The sequence below is a fragment of the Micropterus salmoides genome, unplaced genomic scaffold (assembly GCF_014851395.1).
Source record: "Micropterus salmoides isolate LMB-PRFRI ecotype aquatic unplaced genomic scaffold, ASM1485139v1 Ms_hic_scaffold_5, whole genome shotgun sequence".
Classification (NCBI taxonomy): domain Eukaryota; kingdom Metazoa; phylum Chordata; class Actinopteri; order Centrarchiformes; family Centrarchidae; genus Micropterus; species Micropterus salmoides.
In genome coordinates this window covers 21,481,466-21,506,121 of record NW_024044237.1, presented here as the reverse complement: position 1 = coordinate 21,506,121, position 24,656 = coordinate 21,481,466, and the positions used below count along the sequence as shown (strand labels likewise).

Genomic DNA, 24,656 nt, shown 5'->3' with positions numbered 1-24,656 from the left:
CCAGACTCCTACATTAGACCTCTGAATTATTGCAAAAGAAAAGTACAGTCTTTGGTCGGGATTGTACCCGGCTATAAATGCCGGTGATGGTGAAGTTACTGGCAAACTGAGTGGTAATATTCTGATACAATAATATTTTAAAAAGACTTTCAACCCTAGAAATGGTATAAACAGAGGTTACTACATAATAATTTAGCCAACTATACATATTTTTAGGGAAACAGAATTGCTGCCAGGATCATGTTGAGTTGTAGGAAGTACACAAGGGTGTAGGTTTACATATGGAGGGTAGGGACCATAGACTGTATAAAACAACTGATAGTCTAATCACATGTCTGTCTGTGTGTGGCGGCAATTGCGACCGGGGGGTGGAGTTACACACAGTAGCTCCGCTTTAATCTTGAGAAGCTGCAGAGCCGCAGTCCCTATTTATTCGTCAGTGAAATTTAGAGCTAGAGGCTTGTTGTTGACCATTTTCTCTCTGATCGCCTGCCATTCACTGGTCTTGTGTAGAGTTTTGCGTGCGTGCGGCCGACAACTGCATGCATGTCTCGGTTCCTCAAGGGTCTAGTTCAACTACTGTTTTTGTGTGGTTCACCAGTGGTAATAAATGATCACAATGTCCCACGATGTGCGGACAACACTGGCAAAGCTGGGCCTTCGTCTCTTCATACATTCTATGCCCACACATGTGCACTGATCCCCCTTTTGAAGGGTTTTTGTTACAATTTTGGATTTATTCACGCACTTTAAAAACATTTGTTACCTATGCCCTTGCATAACAGGGTTGGGTCCTTTTCTATGAAAAAAAGATCCTGATTAGCTGCATAAAGTCTTTTGCAGTTTTTGCATTGACTAGATCAGTGGTTCTCAAACATTTTCTGTCATATTGAAGCCCCCCCGACCACATGTAAACAGATTCAATTCATTGACAGTAATGGGGGAGCAACAAATAAAAAAGGAGCCAAGTTGAATTTCAATGAAATACTAGAAATGAATCCGGTCAGTAAGATAGCATCAATAAAATCTTGTTGTTTTTTTGGGTTTTCCATATTTTTCCCCTAGTCATCACCCACCCAAACAAGCGGCGGAGGGAGGCTTCAGCAGACTACATTGGGTGCTGCGTGTGGGAGAAGAACAGTGCTCCATGAGTAAACAGCCGGCGCTCTATGGATAGTAATAATATAATAATAATAATAATGATCTTTATTTGTAGAGCACTTTTCAAAAACAAGTTACAAAGTGCTTCAACAAGTGCAAAGACAACAATACAAGCAAAAAACATTGAAAAGACCAAAATACACGTTTAAGATACATATAAAATAAGTAAAATAGAGTAAAATAAAAGGTCAAATAAGGATAAAATAAAGTCAAATAAGATCGGGAAAGGCTCTCCTATAAAAGTACGTTTTAAGAAGGGACTTAAAAGAGTTCACTGACTCAGCCGACCTGATTTCCTCGGGCAGGCTGTTCCAGAGCCTCGGAGCCCTGACAGCAAACGCTCTGTCCCCTTTAGTTTTCAGTCGAGACTCTGGAACAGACAACAGACCTCTGCCCGAGGATCTCAAGGTACGTGCTGGTGTGTATGGGACTAAAAGGTCAGAAATATAACAAGGCGAGAGGCCATGAAGAGCTTTAAAAGTGATCAATAAAATTTTAAAGTCAATTCTAAAACACACTGGGAGCCAGTGTAATGAAGCTAAAATAGGGGTGACGTGGTCATATTTCTTCTGGTTAAAAGCCTGGCAGCTGAGTTCTAGACAGTCTGGAGTCGATCAGTAGATTTTTGGGTTAAACAAGTGAAAAGGCTGTTGCAATAATCCAGGCGTGATGAGATGAAGGTGTGTAAAATGGTCTCGGTGTCCTTAAAAGTTAACATAGATCGAATTTTTGCTATATTTCTAAGTTGATAAAAACATGATTGAACAAGCTTTGTGGTGTGCTGCTCGAAATTTAAATTACTATCAAACCAAACACCAAGGTTCTTTGCCACAGGCTTAATGTGATTTACTAGGGAACCAGCAGATGGCGGTATTTGATTTGCCATCTGCTGGGACCCAATGACCAGGATTTCTGCTTTGTCTGAGTTCAGCTGGAGGAAATTATTTGACATCCATTTTTTAACTTCACAAAGGCAGTCGGTAAGTGAACTCCAGGGTCTCCGCATTCCAGGGTCTGTGGATCTGACGGGCAAGTACATTTGTGTGTCATCAGCATAAATATGAAAAGAAATACCATGTTGATGGATAATATGTCCAAGGGGAAGCAGATACAAGGAAAACAAAATGGGTCCTGAGACCGACCCCTGAGGCACACCATATTTAACTGGACAGAACGAAGAGACATAGTTGTTTACAGACACGCAAAACTTCCTATTTGACAGGTAGGATGAAAACCATTCTAGGACAGTACCAGAGATCCCCACCCAGTGCCTAAGTCTGTCTAACATGATGTTGTGATCAGTGATGTCAAAAGCAGCGCTAAGGTCCAGGAGTACCAGGACTGAGCACATGCCTTCATCAGCAGACATTAAAAGGTCATTGGTGACTTTAAGCAGGGCAGTCTCAGTGCTGTGGTACTTCCTGAAACCAGATTGAAACTTTTCAAATAATTTGTTATTTTCCAGTACAGTGAGCAGCTGTTTGGACACAATTCTTTCTAGAATCTTTGCAATAAAAGGCAGTTTTGAAATTGGTCTAAAATTTTGTGGGAGGGAAGGATTTAAACCTCGGATGAATAGTAACCATGGCAATAGCTTCTGTACACTACATAGCTGTAGCCTATTTAACATAAAATCATAGGCTACATAACTTTACCTGATAGGCCTACATCTAGTTTTGCGGGGATGCTCTGCCATGCAAATTCCTTCCTGTTGATGTCCTGATGACTATTTAGGAGTAATAGATTAGATTCTGGAAACTCACAAACAGCGAGGATCAGTCTCTCTTCCAATGATTTGTGCTGCATGTCGCAAACAAAAAGTTCAAGACAATTCAACTTTGGAAGTGCAGGGGGCGTGTACGTGAGGTACATTGCGACAGTTTCACAGAAATGCGCCCACTTGTTGCTACACCTTATGCTCGACCACTTCACCTCACTATAACAGGGACACTTGCTACTGAACATAGACTCTTTATGCTGCTCCCTGATAAAGGAAAAATGTTTCTGCTGATACCTGTTCAGAAAAAAAACAAGAAAACAGATTTATATGTGTTAATATGTTTATATATGTTAACATTGTGACTCTGGACTCTTAACTTGTTTTAACAAGCTAGATAAAACGTAATGCCCTGGTAGTGGCAGATAGCTTTGGTTTTACATTTGATTTGATTACATTAATGTTTAAGTTGAGATTTACAAGAAATTTATTGATACCGTGTAAAGGGAATACTGCTGGTCAAAAGCACCTTATTTGTTAAGTTTTTGCAAACCACATGTTTGTGTATATAGCAGTACATTTAAATTAAAAGTGTGCAATATACTATCATTAATCGCGATTAATCGCAGAAAATCATGCAATTAATCGCAATTTAAAATTTTTAATTGTTCCCCAGCACTAATTAAATTGAATCATGTGTGTGCGGCTTTTCCTTCCTTTCTTTGATGTCTGCATGCGAGCCAGCACCTCACTAGAATAGGTGTGTTTTTTCTTCAGTTCTTCTTAGCGGAAACGTGATGTCATTTCATGATCTATTATGAAATGATTTTTCACATAGGGTTAAATTCAGTTTTCCTATTAAAATGTATGTTAAATATATTGGCTTTGAAGAATTGTATTTGTTGTTGCATTCAAATCCGTTGTTCCTATTTTGCCTTAATTTGTGTTAATCATAAAAGTATGATTTCATTAAATATAAATGCAGCTCTCTGGTCCATAATGCGGAGAGTCAAAATGATAAAGCTGTTGTGATCAATGTTAATGGTATAAATGTTAACTTTGATGATATGTGTTTAACTGCAAAGGGGGTGCAAAGATTATGACTGAAACTGTGATGTGGCACAGCTGTAAAATTGCTTTTCCTGCATCATTGCCCTCCTGGAAATGAACACAGTCACGGTCTTTAGATGTGGTGTGGATCAAAGATAGATACACATTTCTGAATATTATGAAGATTTATGAAAATGTAATTAATAGAGTCTAATTGACCAAAAAGTCAAAGTCAGCTGAGTCCTTAATAGGACATTAAATCGAGTAATTAACTAAGGCAGCAGCCCTAAAATCCATTAAATAGACTGACGTACAAAAAGCAGATGCTTTGACTTACTAAAAGGAAAAAAACACAGCATTGGTGTGAAATGTTAGCAACCTACACTTTTCAACCGAAATTCAACCGTTCACCACTAAAACTGACATTATCAGGTTCTTTCAGCTCTAAGCTCTGACACCTGTAAATGTGCCTGCTGGACTTCAAACAACATTTAGACTCCCTGTAAGTAGTCAGATTGCAGGGGATTCATCTAAGTAGGCCAATTCTCTGAATCTCCTGTCCTCTCCTCTCCAGTGGACGGAGCGATCCACCGCGCTGCAGGTCCAATGCTAAAAAAGGAGTGTGCTTCCCTCCACGGCTGCGAGACCGGAGAGGCTAAGATCACTTGTGGCTACGGCCTCCCATCAAAGTGTAAGTATAAAAGTGTGTGAGAGTAGCTTCCAGCTACTCCAGTGAGGCTGCTCAGTGTGGTTTTACTAGACAGCTTGCAGGTGTGAATGTGCGAGAAAGGGTGACAGTGATGCAGGGTGTTGCTTAAAAACAAAAATAAGGCAATTCTGCTGTCCAAATATGGAACAAGAATGTTTTGTTCTTCACAAAAATCATGTACACACCTTAACTACTTTTCTTCTGCGAAGAAGTGATGGAACACATCTAGGTATACGTACTAATGTCACTTACTTCCTTCCATTTATAGCAGAGTAAATGGCACTCAATTATTAAGTGGCACTCCATTGCAGCATGTATAATGTGGGGAAACTTAGAATTCAACATGACAGGAAAGCTTTTCTAGGTTTTTTGGTTCCGGAAAAAAAGATCTCCTCCAGGTTTTCTGACGTATAAAACACAGCACTCACTGTAGACATTAATAAGAAGGACTGAACAGCAGCAACTAAACTACAGTCTCTTCCTGTTTCTAGACACTCAGGATTGAAGTCTGTAGGTAAGTTTAATTGATCATGCAGTTACTGATATTTTGTTGTTGACCTTTTGCTTCATGTTAAAGATGGCTAAACTATCATATCACAATTGTGTCTTCATTTAGTAAAATGTTCCAGTTTATTTTGAGAACATTTTGAAAAAAGATTGTGTAGTTAGTAAGAGCAGTAAAGTTCAAAGAGCCCAGAGTTACTTCTTTAAATTACTTGTTTTGTCCATCCAACAGTCCAAAAGTCAAAGACTCAATTTAGAATAATAAAACACAGAAAAGCAGCACATCTTCACATTTGAGATGCTTGTACTAGCAATTAATTTTCTGTCAATCAACTAAGCATTTAATCCAGTGGCTCCCCAACCTGAACCATTGTCTACTTGTGACATATGTCTCTGGTGCCCATTTAAACCAAACCTCCTGATTTTAAAGATGATCTTTTGATGTGGAGCTAATCATGATGTTGCTCGCCACTGTAATGGCACTCAAACAGCACCAATAGGTATCACAACAACTTCTATAACCAAGCCATGTATATTACAATGACCACCCAGTTACGTGTCCATCATTGTGTGTGTGAGAGAGAGATTAAAGGAACACTGAGGCTCTGTGATATCAGCTTATGGTTCCACAGAGAGTTTAAGTTCACAGTGAAAGAAAGAGAGAGAAGCGACGATGAAGGCGAGTTCAAGGCAGAATGAGAGCAGCAGTACAAGAGATAGATAAGGAGAGAGTGGTAAAAAGATAAATAAATAAAACAAAGTAGCGTGGGGGAGGCGATGGATGTGAGGGGAGCTGAACACAGGAGGGAATTAGGAGGAGATGAGTTCTTACGTTGTCTGTTCTCCTTTGTTGGTTCACTTGTTTAACTTTGAGGGTGTTAGCTGTAATGTTTGTGTGTGAGTGGATGCGTCTTGTCACTGTGTGCAACTATGTGTACATGTTTGTGCCCGAGCATGTAATTGTGTGCATGTGTATTTTTCTCACGCTGATTTACTCGATCGTGCGTTCTGGTGCTGTGCCTCTGCTTATTGTGTTTACTAGTGTCTGCGTTGTATTAAGTGTTGCATATCAGTGTATACAGTGCGGGTTGCCTGTCAGGCCCTATCACTCTCTTACCTGTAACTATCTGTCAGCATGAGATCTGTGTGACTGACTTTATTTCTGACTAACTGAATAACTAACTGTGTGTGGGCATGTGTGCATGTGTGTGCTTGAGCCTCTACGCCGCGCATTCATGTATGCGATACCCAGCATGTGGTGTGGAGACTGGCTGTCTCCTCCCAGACAAAATATTAAGACCCACGAATAATTCAAGATGTGTCTGCTCCATTGCTTAAACACTCACAACAGGGCTTGATTACCTCTCAGCAGGAGGGAGAGAGAGGCGAGACAGCAACAACGGAGGGAACGCAAAGCAGGGATAACAAAGCAGGCAGAGTACGATGTGAAGGCAGCACACTGCTGTGGAAAAGAGCAAGAAATGAAAATGAAACTCGACAGGAGAGCGGCAGAGAGGTTGAGAGACAGGTCCAATCTCAAAGCCAACACTTTGATCTTGATTTGTATGGGCTTGCCACCAGATGTGGGATTTCAAGAGCGTGTGACTCACAAGTTGCCAAATGGTCCAGAGGACCTGCTGTCAGCCCTCCTTGCAGAGTGTCCGTCGATGATCCGGCAGCCACTTAGCCAGTAGCATCCCAGTACCGTAACCTAGCAACACCCGGAGCGCATGGCACACTACCGCTGCTGTTTAGCAAAAGTCGCATGCAATTTGGGGATGTTGACAAATGACAGCTGGAAAATTTCAAGCAGGGCCTGCCTAAATTCACATGTTAACCAAAACTTAAAAGCAGTTAATCAGCAATCTGTCAACTTCGGGGCATATGAGCCACTGTAATTAGGAGGACTTGATTAGGAGCGGAAAGGTGTGGGATCAGTCTGTCTGTGTGTGCATAAAATCAGTGTGTTGCTCACTTGCAAGAGCACATGTGTAGGTGTGCGCTAGTGTGTGTTTTGTGGTTGCCAGAGAGGGGAGTGTAGGCCGAATGTGTTGTCTGGACTACCCAGCGCCCCAGTGCTCACCTGTGTACCGATAAACACAGCTTGTAACCCTGCTAACCCATTCCCCAGCTGGTCCTTGCTCCCCTGCCGAACACACCGAGATACAACGTCGTAACACACTGGGGAGAGGGAGGTGCTGGGGGCGGGTCTAAAGAGAAGGAGAGAGAGAGAGATTGGCAACATGAGGTTAAAAACCGTAATCCCTATTCACACGCAGTGAAGGCAGCTCTGCTTTAGTGACGTCAGTACAGAGACTTACAGACAACCGTTCATTCTTACTTTGATGATCAGCTGATCATCTGAACCTTCCTAGGTCCACAAATACAGTGGAAAATAAGAAGTCATTATGAAGTCACACGACTAGGGTTGGGTATCGTTTAATATTTTACCAGTACCAAAACCAGTACCCTTAAAGTGATACCTATACCAACTGAGTACTTCATTCGATACCTTGTCTAAAATGCCACCTGTTGAAGCCATAGTAGTTGATTGGTAGCCTATTATTATTTTTATTGTTGTTATGGACAAGCAAGGTTATCTATTTTATTTTCTTCTTGTTTCAAATAACTGATTCATAAAAGTATTGGGAAATTGTATCAGATCGCTCCTCATCCTAATTAGGTCATCCTCACGGGTAGTATTATACAGGGAAAGACTACAGCTTGGGAGTTTTTTTATATTTGAATGAGAGAGGAGGAGGGAAATAGTTTAGTGACTAATAAGTTGTGGGAAACAAATTTAAGGTAATTTTTTGATCCATGTGTTGAGAATTTTTGTTAACTTTTGATCAATAAACTGAATTGAAAGATCTCTGCGAGTGCTTTTTCCTTTATTGGTGAGTCGCAAACCTCTAAAAATGACAGTAACAAGTATAAATCGAGTAAGGAATCTGTTTAAACAAGTGACTTAACTTAATTGATAACATAATGTTGACGGAATGCAAAAGGTGGCGCTCTCGGAAGTGCGGAAGTGCAGCGCCTGGACAGTCCTCCAGTGTGCACACAACAGAGACTATTCCCCCTGTGTTCGGCGTACCACAAATGCATGAATGAATGACACCCTATTAAAATTTCACACGATCGTTAGTATCAATGTGCAAATAATGATTTTTACTCGCACTTGACGCTTGGCTGGCTCCCTGTGTATCCTGTGTGTGTGCGTAGTGAGCGTGTGGGCGAGCGAATGAGAGAGTGCGAGTGGCAGAGAGTGACGGTAAAAAGTTAGAGGAGGAAAATATTAGCATTAAGTTGTCTGTCTGGCAGTAAATGTACGTGTATGTCACAGTGTGTCCATTAAGAAAGTCTGTCTGTTGTTTCCTAAACTGCATTGTTAATTAGCTGCATGTCATTTCTACCTACTTGTCCAGGAACATCAGGTACAAGCTTAGAATGAACACATACTGCACATCCTGATAGTTTCAGAGGAGTCTGAAAACTGGTTGTTAAAGAAAGGATGGTGGTGGCCATGGAGCAGAGATGCTCATAAGTCTTTGAGCTAGAGTCCAAGTCAAGTCTCAAGTCTCTCGTGGTTATAATTAATGTTGTATCACCCGCTGCGTTCAATCCAGGCTGCTTATAAAACTGCATAGCTATAAGGAATTCTGTAACTGTAACCTGTTTTTCACTTACAGAGCACAACCATGTAATGTGCAATGCAATCAATGACAGCTTAAACTCCTGTAAGTCAACACATCCCCAAGACTCTCAAACCCAGTATAACGTCATAACTAAATAAAACTGTAACGTTACATGATCAACAATAAACCTGTAACCTGTTTGCAGCCAACGTTAATAATTAACATGATGGCAGCCAGCGGGATGTAAATGATTACATTAATCGACCACCACAAGTTTGGCAAGTAAATAAACGCTCATTCATCTTTTCATAACAAACGACAGTCGGAGAACCCCGGTAGACTTTAGCTAAAGCAAGAAGCAAGCTAACGTTAGATGGCCAATACTGAACTAAACATGTTTACTAACCTCAGGTTACTAACCTATTTGCGTTCAGCGCTTCTTTGTTTGGGTCTTGTTGTATGACGTTTTAAAGCCAAAGTTTTGATGAATGGCTCAGCAGCTGCCGCTGTTTGTTGTCCTCTCTCACGTGTGGCCGCGCACAGCTGATACTACGTGTTATGTAGGCAGATTATAGGTAATGGAGGGAGGGGAATAACAGCAAGCTTATCAGACGTTTCCTAAAAATAAACATTGTTCACCAGTCCCGCACCTCGAGTCCGAGTCGAGTCTGAATGTTTCGAGGACGAGTCTGAAGTCAAGTCTGAAATCACTGTGTGGGCGACTTAAGTCGGACTCGAGTCCGACTCTCAAACTCGCGTCCCCATCTCTGCCATGCAGGAGCTGAGTAAATTAGTAGTTACTTAGTAGTAAGTAAATTAGGCAAACTAGTCCTTTTAAGCAAATAAGGTGACGTTTCTTCTGGATTTCAATGTGCAAATTAAATGCCTGGTAATTATCCATCATTTTTATTATCGGTGCCTAGAGATTCCCACCCCTAATATTTACATTAGTTGTGCGGACTCTATTTTCTCCTGCAATGAGGGATTATTTGGGGATGTTAATGTGTGCAACATTATCATTCATTTGGAGTCATTGCCAGTTGATCAATGTAAGTCCAATATTCACTCTCCTTTAGCTCAGTTTGTGGTCTTTACCTGTCCAGGTCCTACTTGTCCTACTTAGTATGTCTGTTGTTTGGTGCTGAGCAGGTAGTGTACAGTGGGTTTTTTTTTTGAGGATTAGAGTAACTTTAAAAAGCAGAGCTGTGAGAATGGACCAAAACAGAAGTTCAGGGGCTGGAAAACCAAAACAGTTAGCTGAAAGATGCTAAATGCTCCATAGAGATGAGTGGAGCTGCAGAGTAGAGTGATTATTCTAAAATAAATAAATTGATTATAACAAAACTTTTCAGCATAATTGCCCACATTGTTTTGTGTCATCGCGATGTCTTGAAGTTAGGGAGAAATTGGCAGAGTGAAGCATACTGTTTGGGGACAGCGGGAGTTAACACAGTTGGAGGTGGAAAAAGATGGAAAGAAAACAAGATGGTGACGGAAAGGCCCAGATAGAAAAAGTGCTGAAGGAAATAGAGAGGTACAAAGCAAGAGAGATATCACTCTGTCAAAAGCTGGCTGTTATGCTCCCCTCTCTTCGCTCCCATCTCCCAGATTCTGTTCCCTCAGTGGCCAATTACCGCTAATTAAAATCCTCACTGCAGCTCTCCCGGACTCCCCCTCTTCCTCTCCTCCAAGAAAGACCTCCATCTCCCTGCTTTGCCTGTCACCCCGTCGCTCTCTTGTCTGTTTCTCTTTCTTTGAAGACATGGTGTTTCTGCTTGTCGCGATCAACAACTTAAACACCTTGTTTCCCCCTGTTCTTCTCATGTTCTTCTCACCTTTGTACCTCCTCACCCCTCTCTGTTTTCTCTTTCTACACTACATTTGGTCACCCCCCCTCCCCTCCTTCTTCTTCTTCATCTTTCTCTGTTGCATCTCGCGCCTATCCCCCCCCCCCCCCCCCCCCCCCCCCCCCCGTTGCTATCATCAGCAGCAGCAGCAGTAAGGTTTCTTTAGTAGTGCCAGGAGACTTGACAAGGCTGTGGGCTAAAGACTGTAGCACTCAGACTGTGATACCTCTCTAGTTGGGAGTTTTTTTTTTTGACAAGGTTGTCGACATCTTTGCTTCTTCCTGCCTTGGCGTCAGCAGTGCGATACTTCTAGGTGTTAAAGAGCTTCGTCAAAGCTGCTGCTGATGATGAGGAGGAGCGTGATGATGATGATCGCAGCAGCCGCCCTGGTGTTAATTCATTCAGTTAATTCATTCGCCTTGAAGGAGAAAAAGAGATCCCAAAAAAAAAATAAAACCTCCAGTGTTGCTTGCCTCAGCGAAAGAGAGTTGAAGTGAGAGGGAGTAAACGTCTTTGCTGCTGCTCTCTGATGAAAAGAATTATGTCTGCTCCTTTTAGCATCGGCCTCTTGTTCCCCCCTCCACCGGCTACTCATGTCCTCCTGTTTAGAATAACTGCCCCTCTGTCTTTCTCAGAGAAAGGTGGAAAAAGATAGGGAGAGCCGTAGGGACCTTTACAAGACTTGAGCCTTCCTTTTGTGCCAAAGCCTGGGCCTGGATTTAAGAGCTGTGTCCGCTTGGCTGAGCACAAACTGAGGCCGGGCACACAAAGGACCAGCTAGCCTTTTTCCTGCCTCCTGCTTTAAAGGCAGATAAAGAAAGGCGAGAGACAGATGGAGGTATGAGAAGAGAGGGAGAGAGAGAGAAAGGGGAGGGCAGAGGATGGACGGCCGGATGGATGGACGTTGAGTATGAAAAGCAGGAGCAGCGACTCGTGGCCTCCCAGGTAAGAATGGTGAAAGGCCGTTGGTGGTGGTGGTGGTGGTGGTGGGGGGGGTGCAGAGTTAAAAGGAGGAGTGACAATAAGCAGGGAAAAAAAGCTGGAATCGCAGACAAAAAGAAAAGCCAGGCGGGTGTCACTGGATGGTACTCTTAAGGCTCTTGCCAGTGTGACGCCCACTTATACAAGAGAGCAGGCCGACACACACACACACACACACACACACACACACACACACACACACACACACTGTCTCCCTCTGCCACTTTGTTGGGTAAATGTGCATGGCAAATCAGGTGTGTGATGAATATAGTTTAGACTGCACTCAAGTACAAATTTACTTGCTTTTCCCTCCTGTCTTATTGTTGTTATTTTTTTACCTTTACTTATTTTTTTACCTTTACTTTGTTTCCTTTCATTTGGTTGTTGTTTTTGTAAGATCATACAGTGTGAGGGGCCCTTAAATTAAACACGTGTAGCAGCAACAAGCCTTTGTGTTATAATTAGGTCAGACTGATCTTGTGTTTTATATCTTATTCTAATCGATCTGATAAGCATTCAGTTTTACCAGATGGAAAACAGGATAAAACCACAAAGGATATTAACATTTTATGAGGAAAGGGGGCTGTAAGAGAGAACAACTGACATAAAAGAAAAAGACTGCGGTAAAAGCCTCGGATGAGACTGGTGGTACTGCTCGGTTTAGAAAAAAAAAAGATAGAAAGATGCTACTTTAAATTATGTTTTTTATATACATTTTACAAGTTTATACAAAGATTTTAATCAGGTTGGCTTCGGAAAAATACTGGTTTTATTGCACCAAAATGATCTCCATTATTAGAAACTTCCTAGATAAGAATGTACCTAGATGTCTGTGGTGGAAAGTAACCAAGTAAGTTTACCAGCTACTTTAAAATTTTCTTTAAGATTTTATATAAAAAGAATGGAAGATGAGCTTATTAATATAATGTCTATCAACCAACTTCAACATTAAATGATTAGATATTAATGCACTAGTAATAATAATTTGTACAATTATAACTCTGACATTCTGCCTCCACTGTGAGTACTTTAACTTTTAATACTTTAAGTACATTTTGATGATAATTCTTTGTTTTGCTTAAGTAAAACTTTGTAACAGAGTATTTATACATTGTAGTGTTACTGTTTTTACATAAGTAAAAGATCTGAGTACTTATTTCAACTATGGAAATAGCACATGTTGAGATATCTTAATTAATTTATGTGCAGTGACATTTAATATAATAATTTATATGCGTAAACTATGCTTTATAAAAAACTAGAAACACATGTTGATGTCAGAAATCTCATTGCTGCATGTATTTTTTTGCAAAACTTGTCTCTGAGACAATGAAGAGGCACTTGGAATACATACTCAGTGGAATATAAATAGTATAGCTCGCTGTGCTGTACAAAGTGATTCCTTCAATGGATAAAAACCACAAATCAATATAACATCCAAACCTGGTTGGAGCGTTAAATAACCATTGCCTTAAACAAGTCTGTAAACAAAAGAAGAGGAGGGAAGAAAAGTAGAAAGAATAGGACATCCAGTGAAAAAATGGCTGGTTGTTTTTTGACATGACATTAAAGCTTGGCTAGCCAATTTATTTCAAACATTTTTGTATGGGGTAAGATTTTTTCAGGTGGATACTTTCAAAATCTAGCTGTCTCTTGCTAGTTTCTCCAACATTGCCTACCCCAGCTTTAAGCTGCAATCAAATCACTGTGCAAATATATTAATATGATCCGATGAAGCTTGTTGTTTAGACGCTTTGGAGACAAGGTCTGCAGGGTAAAAATCAAAAGGCCTCACATCTGTTTAACAATAGGTCATGATTCCCTCCTCTGTGTGGACGAGCGACCTTTTCAGACCCACAGAAGCAAGGACACGATACGTCACTGAAATGCACAACCAGAGTAATGACAGCCATTAATTCATATTGCATGCTAATGTTCATCTACAGGCACTTTAAAATGTCTTCTCCACATATCATAAACCAACATGGTAAGCAAACATGTGCGCATGTGCATGTAATGACGGTTTGGACATATTTAACCTCTAACAGGATAATAAAATGTGGCCATTACATGCTTAATTTTGCACTGTATGCAACTACCGCAGTGATAGTTGCTGTTAGGTATAAAGCATAAAAGCTTGTTGGAAAAAATGCTTGTTCCTCTTATGTGCAAAATCAGCATGCACAAGCTGGTCTGTTAAGTTTCTCCCTCGTTAATCAACAAACAGGCAGAAACTGAAAAACACTACAGGAAAAGGCCACAGTGCTGATTTTGAAAACCTGGTGTGATGAAGTGAGCACAATTTGATTGGTTCATGTGAGTCTAACTAAAAGATGGTTTGCCATTTCTCTGAATACAATCTGTTGAAGGTCTTCATACCCTGTCATAAACATTAGACCTGTGTCAACTGGAAGTGAAAGATTTTCTTCCTTTCAGTAGTGAAAGACCAGTACTTTCATGTATTCACCTATCCTTGAAACATTTGTGTGTGGAGAAATTTTCTGATATTTATTCTCATAATACAACATATTTTTGTTGACACAACTTTGTTGTGCCTTTTTACTTTTTTTTATACAGTTCTTATTATGCTTATGGTATATGTACATAATAGAATTTTACCTCAGCAGATAAAGAACTAAAGAAAGGTGAAAATGATCACGATGGCAAAAGAATCTGTATTCACAATGGAGTTACAGGAGATCACTTTGCATGCATATACAGTACACTGTATGGATGAAAATCTGTGGACATCTGTCCATTAGGGCTCTACAATTAATTGAATATTGATCGCAATTATGATTTTAACTTCCCACAGTTAAATGAACATGATCGACAGCGATATTGCTGTTTAAAATGCGTGCTCTGCTCATGGAAAACTCTGCTGCATATCAAATTAAGCGCTTCCTAAATTTACAGCTAGGGATGCACCGAAATTAAAATTCTTGGCTGAAGCCGAAACCGAATATAAGGAAAAAATTTGCAGATTACTGAATACCAAACAAATACATTCACATTTATTCCATTTATTTTTTGCATAAATTAAATAGTTAAAAAATAGTTTTTACTCAGTGTTTACCACAGGATTTGGAGAGACTACGATGGGTGGATCCGAGGCCCGAGAGGGTCCGGTAAAGTAAATTACATGTGTCCTTATACTTTAAATGTACACATGTAATATGTTTTATACTTTCTCTGAATATAATCCAATTAATCTCATTTTCATACTTTATAGACACCTTATTTTGAGAACCGGACGTTGTCACATGTGTGTCCTCGCGCTAAATTTAAATATTAAAGTCCGACACAATTTGATAAATGTTGTATGTGGTTCTCGTATCGCGTAACATGAAGACTTCACAGCCTCTCTTCAGGTAGGACTCTCATACCACAACACTTGTCTTTGTAAAGAGAGAAAATGACAGGATAAAGTCGCTAACCTGCCTGTCAGCTCGCACTGGTCCGTTTCAGCGGATTTACCATAAAGGCTTGAATACATGTGAACTCCAAATGAAGGTGCGGCTAGCTTAATCGCCTTCTCAGAAACGAGTGACGGAAACATTGAAAGTGGGTCAGACAGTTTGTTGCCTTTTCTAAGAAGTCAGCCACAGATGGAGTGGATGTGCTAGGAGACAAACCACCAGAACAGTGTCTGCAAACGGTGATTTTTACCTCTTTCTCGCACTCTTAAAAATGCTGCCGGAGCTGGTCAGAGCTGATGGCCTATATGATGTTAGTCACATGACGTTAACATTGTGAAATGGTCGTAGTTGGTTAGGTTTAGGAAAAGATTGTGGTTTGGGTGCAAATAAGTATATTACAGAAGTCACGTGGCACGTAATCCGTTCCTCTGGCACCAAAGCAGCCAAAAGATGACACTACCTCCACCATTGTTGACGAAAGGATAAAAAAAGTGAGTAGGAATGCCAAACATTTGAAAAAATGTTTTTAAGCTTAGAAAACTTGAAGTATTGATACAACCAAAATGCAACAAAGTGCAATGGAAACATACGGACATAAAGCATGTGACTTAAATGTCTACTGAAGAGAAAAAAAGCGGCAGATGAAAACATGAAATGTTTGAGCGATGAAGAGACTGTAACATTATTACAACTCGTCGTGCCCTCTTCTTTGCAGCCAACTGGATAGTTAGCATTACTAGCTGTTTATCTTGGTGAAACAATGCCTAATAGTGCATAACAGTAGTGGATGGAAACAAATAACCCCATCTCGCTTTCCCCAGATCTCTCATCCAGAAGTTTTATTGTTTATCCATATCTTGTACAGTAATGTTCGTCCAACTTTGTGGCAACAGTTTACACAAGCCCCTTCCCATTACAAAGAATCTTGTAATACACAAAGCCAGGTTTGGTGCGGAAGAACTTGACTCACCTACAAAGAGCCCTGACCTCATCCCCATCCAACACCTGGATGAGCTGGACAGCCAACTGTGAGCCAGGCCTGATCGCCGAATTCTCAAGATCTTGTGGAAAACCATCCCAAGGGAGTGTAATATAGCAGCATGTTTCTCATTGCCTACTCATTTTTGGAATGATATTTTCAACAATCACAAATGGGCATAATGTTTGAGTGTCACATACTTTTGGCCAAGTAGTGTACACCGTGTACATTACAAATTCACTGAAAGAGATTCCAAAATCCCTCCTTTGTTAGCAAAACCAAACACGCAGGCTGGTTGTGTATGTTTAAATACACACACATAACACATGCACACTCTTACTGTCAGTCAAACACACTTTCACAAGACACACATCCACTTCTGCTCCATAACACACTATCCTACACACTCTCCTTCACATAAATCCCTCACACATCCTAACATGCTCCGCTAGCTTTCCATCTCCCCATCGAGATCCCCCCATCTTTCCCCCCTTCTCTCCGTCTCTCTCTGTGAGCCAGCAGCCGTAACACTGGCGGGGGGAAGGAGTAGGAGTGGTGTTGATGTATGGTGGAACTAAAGCAACCCTGCCGATCGATAATGTAAACAGGAGCGAAGAGAGGCTGTAAATAAGGCAGACTCCTGACAGAACTGTCTACCTTAGGTGACGGAGAGAGAGGGAAAGAGAGGGAGAGAGAGGAGAAGTGGGGTGAGAGGAATATCTAATAGAGGAGGTGAGGTAGAAAAGGGGTAAAGAGCATAATGGAGGGTGAGAGAGACAAGGTATGAGGGGGGGGTGATGGGAGGATGAAGGTTGGAAGAACAGAGGATAGAAAGGAGGTGATGGAGGGATGGGGAAGAAGGTGATGGGGCGAGAGGAGAGGTGGGATGACTGGATGAGGTAATGGTGAAGGAGGGAGGGAAGAAAAGTGACGACAAAGGACATAGAGAGTGAAACAGAAAGAAGAAGAATGAGGATGAATTGGATGGAAGAGATGATGGAGAGGGAGGGATTCAAAGAGTGGAAGCAGCAGTGGTAAAAACAAAGAGGACAGAAACACAGCTGATTGGGTTAGCAATGAGGAAAAATCAGCGTGCAATTATAGATGACAATTCAGTTTGAGCAGAAACAGTGCCTGTACTTGTGTGCGTGCGTGTGAGTGCGTGTGTGTGTGCACCCAGTGTAGCAGTGACATTTAGCAAATGGATGCAGATGAATGACCACCAAGTGACCCACTGTTGAACCGAACCAGCACAACACATACAGTACTGCACACACACATTACTACTCACACATGCAACCGAGTTGTGAAACTGGCCCCCGCTGAATGCTGCATTTGCACATGCTCACTCTGGGCTACTTGACTACTGGAGTACTTAGGACTGAGTGAAGAGCAAACACACACGTAAACAATCACACAACACAGAGACAAACACACATGCAGAACAAATATGTGCCAAATTGTAATATTATGATTACACTGTACTCCTTTATACTCTCCTTTCTTTCTGTTCCTTCAGGCGTGAGTGCATGTTTGATCATGGTAATTTACCTCTGTGTCCAGTCTTTCATCTGCTTTGTATTTTAACTCATTCACATGTTCTTAACTTTCCCTGGCGCTATTTATAGAATCTGCAGCATTGTACACTATAAATAAAATTGTTGCTGCTCACCAAGTGATGAATCACACTAGTGATTCATCCTATAGCCAGTTCTTGTAGGCTCTTAACATTTTCGATTTTTAACCAGTGTTTTTTTCTGATGTGACAGTGTAATGTTGGGTTTTCTAATGCTCTCTCGACAGCTTCAGTATTGTACAAAATACAGTACATCATTAAGTTTAAGGTATTTTAAGGTATGATATTGCCCCTGATGTGAAGTTGTTTGGGCCACTGTCTTTAAAGTGAATTTTGCATCAGAACATTTCAGTGATTAAAATAACCCAGTCAGTGGCGGCCCTAAGCGTCCTTTTCAAGAGCAAATGTGGGGCCCTACCCAACCCGGTGATAGGGCTGATTGGCACAAATGCACAACATGACTTTAATCAAGAATCATCAACTTTAGAAAACATTTGCATACATTAAAACATTTGTTTATAACATAGGCCTTAACCATACATTTGCTTCTGGTTAGTATATTCTTACATAAATTAGAGAGTGAAAAGTGCCCACCAACCCTGGCCTCCCCTACATAGGGACGCAGAGAGAAGGTTAGTCTACTGTATATAATGATGTCATGCTAAATGGTGCGTGATTTTCTTTTTTTTTTTTGTATTCATTTGAATGGCCAAGATAACTTATAGCTAATAGTTATTAACAACAAATTACAACCATTTTAGAAGATTTAACACCTCAGCAGAAAGCAAAAATGAACACCAACAACAGGAACTAATGCATGACAACTGCAGGGAGATAAAGAGGGAGAGACAGCGCCTATAGTATTGCAGAGCAGTGAGGATACAATCGTTTCACAGAGCAAACCTGTTTCCTGTGTCCATGCCTGTGAAATAAGTTGTTAATTTTAAAATGGGTGAATTATTCTGTTCTTGCATGTCAGTCTGGGCCCTTTTGGAGTGCAGGGCCCATTTCAATTGAAACAGGTGAAACATACAATAGCTAAGGCTGCCAAGCAACCCCATGAACATCAAGACGGGGTGGGTGATAATTTCCTTTATCGGATTTCAGCAACATTACAATGTGATGATCTTATCATATTATCAATCTACAAATTTCTGTTAATTCTGAGCAAGTTGGGATTAAAAACAAAATTCATAGAAAAAGTGTTTTATGGAGTGGAAACAGTTAGTCAATTAATTAATTATTCTATCAACATAAAATTAATGGGCAGCTATTTGGATAATCAATTAATTGTTTAAGTCAATTATCAATTAGAAATACCCACAATTCCTTGCTCCCAGCCTCTCAAATGTGAATATTTGCTGAATTTTCTTGAGCTTCTTTTATCGTAAAATAATTATCTTCAGATTTTAGATTGTTGGTCAGACAAATTAAGCAATCTGTAGGTGTCTCCTTTGGCTATGGAAATCTTTTTACTTTTTTTTACAATTTTATTACATTTTATAAATTGATCGAAGCCCTTGTGTTTAGTTTGACACATGAATGCAATGACAGTGGAAGGCAGGACATTGCTTTGAACATCAGATTGATTTGATATGTGATTTTGGATGCATGATAATATTGTGATAAAGATTTGAAACATGTTGGTCCACAGGCTGACATCAAGTAATTCTACACTTATAAATACTAAAAAATGTAAAATTAATTCAAAAGTTATATGTCAGGTTATAATGATAAATATCATTGACTCTTTTCTTTACAGACACAGCAGGCCACTTCACTGTTTTTTAGGAGGTTAAGCCAGCATAAAATAATATGTGGCTGAACAAAATTAAATTGTTGAACTCCCTTTGCACTTTCTCTCTATGTTGGTTCATAGACCAGTGAAGTTGTAATGTAGAAAGAGTATAGCAGAGCACATTCTTGTTGGTGCAAGAGAAAAAAAAAATAGCTGGCCGATGTTGTGGCACGTAACATCTAATAGGCCTGCAGCCGGTGCTCATTGAGAAGACTGCAAACAGTGTCTGGTGGAGGATTAACACTTGAGCATAGACACCAAGCTCAGATTTGGAACAAATGTGGATGGAGAGGAGAGTCGGGTGGGAGGGACGGTCTCATCAGGGTTATCAAGTGTGATCCTCCCATTACAGATATTTGTCTGAATAAGCCCCCTGACACCTCCAGGAGGATCATTAGGCTGTAGCAATAGCAATGATTCGTCACTCTCACACACACAAAACACTCACTCTCACACAGAGCTTTAGTAAAGCCTGAAAAACTACATAAAGTGCATCATACACTGAATGGGCAATACCTATGGACAGTTCATGAGGGAAATCCAGGGGAAAATCTATACCAATCATAAAGAGAGTTCTGATTAAAATGTTCTACTGTTAAGCCATCCTTTCTGTGTCCTTGAGGGTCCCCTTTGGTCCGCGTGACCCCTATGGGGATGTCTGCTCACAGCCCAAAATGTGTGACTGTGTGAAGTATACGCATAGCAAGTGCGCCGACTGTGCATACTCCAGATAATGGATCAATGAAGTTGGTTTGTTTGTAGTTGAAAGGGGTCACTGCCTGACTTTGGAGGTGCTTTGATTTGCACATGCTTTGCATCGATGGCGCCCAATTCACAGTGGAAAGTCAAATCATCGGGAAATCTTGTGCTATGTCCGCCCACTGTGCTTTGTACGGGAACAGATTCTGGCTGCAGACCACGCCATAGAGCTCAGGAATAATCAGTGGCATGTTGCTACAGCCCAATCTGTAACTTGCTGCTATAATTTGCTCTGAAGATCTTGAACCATGGAACGCCAGACTGACGCTGACCCTCATTGGAGTCTAAGTGGAACTACATGCATGTCCCTGCGACTGGTAAGTCCAGTAGCTGTCCAGTGAGGAACCCCCAGAGTTGCAGCTTGAACTGTGCAAACTACAGTCAGACACCTTCTTTCAAGAAAAACGCAGTAAGAGGGAAATTTAATTTTGGAGATTACTACACGAGTCCCAAGTTTCAACCTTTAGGGATTTTGCACTGTCGGTGGCCAGGATGTTTGGGTGTATCTTATATCTATGAGAGCTTCTTCTCAACAACTAAGCACATCACGTCAAAAGAGAGAAAAAGGACGACAGATGAAGCTCTGTTCCAGCTCATGCAGATTTGATGCACAAACACATTAACATTCAGTCGATTGTACGCCAACCGGAGACGCCTTAAGAATGTGGACGTTTTGTTTCTGTGTTAAGCTCATTACATGAATAAAAGCATTACTAAATGTTACCCTCACTACCTCGTGGCCAATTCTATCATCAAAGTTGTCCATCCCTGGTGTACTTGATATCCACCTCCGATTTCATGAGATATGAAAGAAGTGATATGGCATAAACCCTAATAATCTTTGCAATATGAGAATATTAGTGTCTAATAGTATAGACAGACTTTGATAGGAGCCCTTTCTATTCTTTCTGTATGGGTTCATTCACTCAGACTAAGTGATTTCTCAGGGACTGCACTGTCCTTCATCAGTGAGCAGTTTGATGAAGTACTGTCATGTTATTCAGACATGCTTCTTTTAATCCACATCTGTGTTATCTGTAAGCAGTCCTCTCTTGTACCAGTCTGTCGTGCAGACTTTCATCCACGCATTTCTGGTTTTAGGGGGACACAGAGGCATCACAGCATATAGTTTTTGATAAGTCGCCCTTGCTGTAAACTTGTTTGCTTCTCGTCTCCTGTTTGGTGATTGCAGTAGGAGTATATTCCGCTGAAAGTGCTGCTTAATTTAGAAGAGTGGGAGTACAAAAACGTTCACATTCTTCAGTGCAAAATATATTAGTACTCCTTGTTGACAACTATTCTGTAAAGCAGCCATGACCGCTTTTTTTATATTAACAATTGATCAAGTGACTATGAATGTATTCAGAACCACCTGCTATACTAGCAGCATGTACCGGCTGTTGGCCTAAATGTAGCATGCAGTATGTAAACAAAAGCAAAATCTGCAGCATGTTAATCTAGTGGCTCTTGCTTTGAAAATGTTACAACATTTTGACCGAAAAATATTTACTAAAATTAAATACAGTGAGTGCTAATAGTATAAATATCTACAATTTAAAATTTATTACTCAGAATCTAAATAAATATATCAAAGAAAGCTACGTGTAAAACCTGTATCGCATGTTCTCAAAATGTTTGCTACCATGCCTATCTTTAAGGAGATTGAACACAAAGTGGTTTTAGATTGAAGCTGTGTGTGTGAAGTCAACTTAAATTAGGTTTCTTTGCCAAGAGCTTCCTCTCTTTCAGCTTTGTTTTTTATTAAGAAAAAACTATTGTACTGTGTTTCTTAGTACAATAGTTTTTTGGCAGACAGCTCAGTTCCACCGCCTGGGCATAATGAGTAGATCCTGCATTGCTAACCAAATATCCTCCATTGATTGTGGTTAGGTGGCAGAATTTCCTTGCCAATGGATACAATGATTTCTAACAACAAACGAGCCTATAAAGTTATGTCGGGGAATTGGACACAAGAACACATTTCATGCTTCTGCTGTGAATTTCTGGTTATGAAATAAGATCATCAGGTCATATTTCAAAAAGTCCAAACACTGTGTTAAATCTTGCCTTGCTTGTCTCTGCCTAATGGCCTCCTATCCTCTGAGGGTTGGATTAGAGATCTTCTTCCAAGCTGCTTCTGTGCTGTCGAGTCTGCGGCTTGTCAACTATGTGTGTGTGTGTGTGTGTGTGAGAGTTTGTGTCTCCTGTGTATGTGTGCTGTATTAATGTCCATCTTAATATAATCAATCATTAGTCTGATATTATTTTGAATTTTAAATGAGGTAATGGTTTGGCCCACTCACCAACACGGTGAACAATTGAATCTGTGCTGCAATTAAAACGGCACAATTTGCATGAAAAATCGCACTCCACCTTGGAGTGATAACTTGGTCAAATCTGAACACAGAGACATAACATGTTTTTAGATTTAGTGTGACTTACACTTTCCGCAGGCTATCATTATCTCTAATGTCCATTGCAAACTATCATCCATCAATCCACTTTAAAATTATAGAAAAAAAATGCTCCTTATAACTACAGAACTTGCCTGGGATTCATTTCGTTTTTAAGTTTTGCAAATAAGCTACAGTACCATAATGGCCTTTAAGTTTTGTCATTACTGATGGACCAAATAATGCCTCTCCTAAACGGAGGTTCAAAATCTTGACTACTTTTATGAAGACTGGGCAGGTTTGAGGCTCTGATTGGCAGTGATTGATTTGATGTCAGTCAAATCTGGCAACACTGCAGATCAGCCTAGTAGTTTCCCAGAACTGGCACATGATTCAAAACTGAAGTGACAGGACTGATCTGTAGAGGTATAAACTGAGATTATTTCACACCATAGGATCCTTGTAAGAAAAAAAAAGTAATACTTGATCAAATATATTGTTGAAATGGAATTGGTTTCTGTGTGTGTGTGGGGAGGCAGTGGACGGCTAGGTCTTATGACAGCGTTGGTATTCACACTGAGAGCAACATGCTGAGCCTCATCAGAATGTGTGGTGTTGTGGATGTAGGCGTGTAAAAGCTTGTTAAACCACATCTCGACTACAGCTTTCGCTGTTCCTCATTCAGCTTCTGTTTGTGATGTTCTCCGTTTCCTTCCTCTGTTTATCCCTCTCTCTCTCTCCTTTCTGCCTTCAATTCAATAACCTTCAATTTATTTATCCTTTATTTAATCAGTTAGTCCAATTGTAGTATTTTTTTCAGAGACCTGAGAAGAAGAAAAAAACATTTATTAACTTGAGAGAATACACAGTATGAATAAGTGAAGCGCTCCAGCAGCTGCATGACAGGAAAACATGAAAAATATATTGTACAAAACAATTAGATAAAGACACTGTTGCTTAGACAGACAAAGAAAATATATTATGTATTAAAGTGCTTAGCAAATTTTTCAATTGGATAAAAACTGTGTCGTACTTAACCGTCTTAGTAAAAGATTTATGTGAGAATCATTTAAACTCAGCAAGTAGAGAGAACTTTGTTGACATGATACATCCTCTGGCAGCCATAGGTCTTCAGCCCTTTGCTACAGTGGCAGCTTATAATAATGTTTGGGCAGCTACCTTGCCAACTAATTGGCTAGTGACACCAAACACACCAGCAGATTTCTCAGTGTGGATAAAAATTTACTTTTCCAAATTATTGACTTCATAATTAATGACAAACATCCCCAACATTTTTTATAGGCGTCCCAGGGTTTCCTGCTCAGTTATATATTTAACAATGATCTGCGTGCAGCATTTAAACCAGGGACAGCAGTGGCTTTATAGCGTCCCAGGTGTGCTGTTAAGCTAAAACATTAAATGCTATTAATATACTGTATATGGGAGATAAGACAGAGAGCAGTTTACTGAAAGCTGAGCGCATGTCATCTGTATCTCTGGTCTCAGACCTTCAAATGGCTGCCCACACAACAATGTTTTCAGCTATTCAAATGAACATGAATAATGATGTCAAAACAAAATGCTAATTCAGTCCGTCATCGGGTAAAACATTACTGTGTGAAATGTGAAAAACACGGCCTACCTTTCACCTAACATGCTCACAACCCAAGAGCCTGGCCTGTGGGGAACAGGACTGGCACACCTGTAGCTGGGAGTTACTTATCATAAAATGACAGAGGCATTGTCCCAGCTGCCCTTGTCCTACCAAGCCAGCTCTTATCTTGATGTAGGCAGGTTTTATTTTTTATTATTTTTATTATGGGTCCACTGTTGCTCTCCAGGCATCCACCAGCTGTGTGGCCTCAGCAGCTAATTATGAGCCTACCAAACCAAAAGTTATTGGTTTGGTAGGCTTTATTTGTTGTAGCCAAGACCCCAGTTTCACAGTGAAATTAAACTAATGCTCTATTTGTAATTAATATGAACAGTGATTTTTTTTTTAAAACTCTCATAAAGCCCACTGACCTCCATGATGGCACAATCATTGTTTGTAAGGAGGGAGGTGATGTAACTTCAGAGCTTATGGGATTTAAAACATGCTAGAGATGGTACATTGATGCCTTCT

The 24,656-nt window shown here is 40.4% G+C and overlaps 1 protein-coding gene across 6 annotated transcripts in view; it reads left to right on the top strand.

Annotated features, from left to right (window-relative positions):
• macrod1 (mono-ADP ribosylhydrolase 1) overlaps positions 1-24,656 on the top strand; it is a 114,216-nt gene that overhangs the window by 73,316 nt on the left and 16,244 nt on the right. For 5 of the 6 annotated variants that reach the window (XR_005441976.1, XM_038699757.1, XM_038699756.1 and 2 more), the window contains exon 5: positions 4,503-4,619. The exons of the other annotated variant lie outside the window; for it this stretch is intronic. Coding sequence is in view for 4 of the 5 variants with exons in the window: in XM_038699757.1 (XP_038555685.1) it covers positions 4,503-4,619 (117 nt within the window). In the remaining variant the exon portion in view is untranslated. The remainder of the gene's footprint in view (positions 1-4,502; positions 4,620-24,656) is intronic. 6 annotated transcript variants of the gene reach the window in all.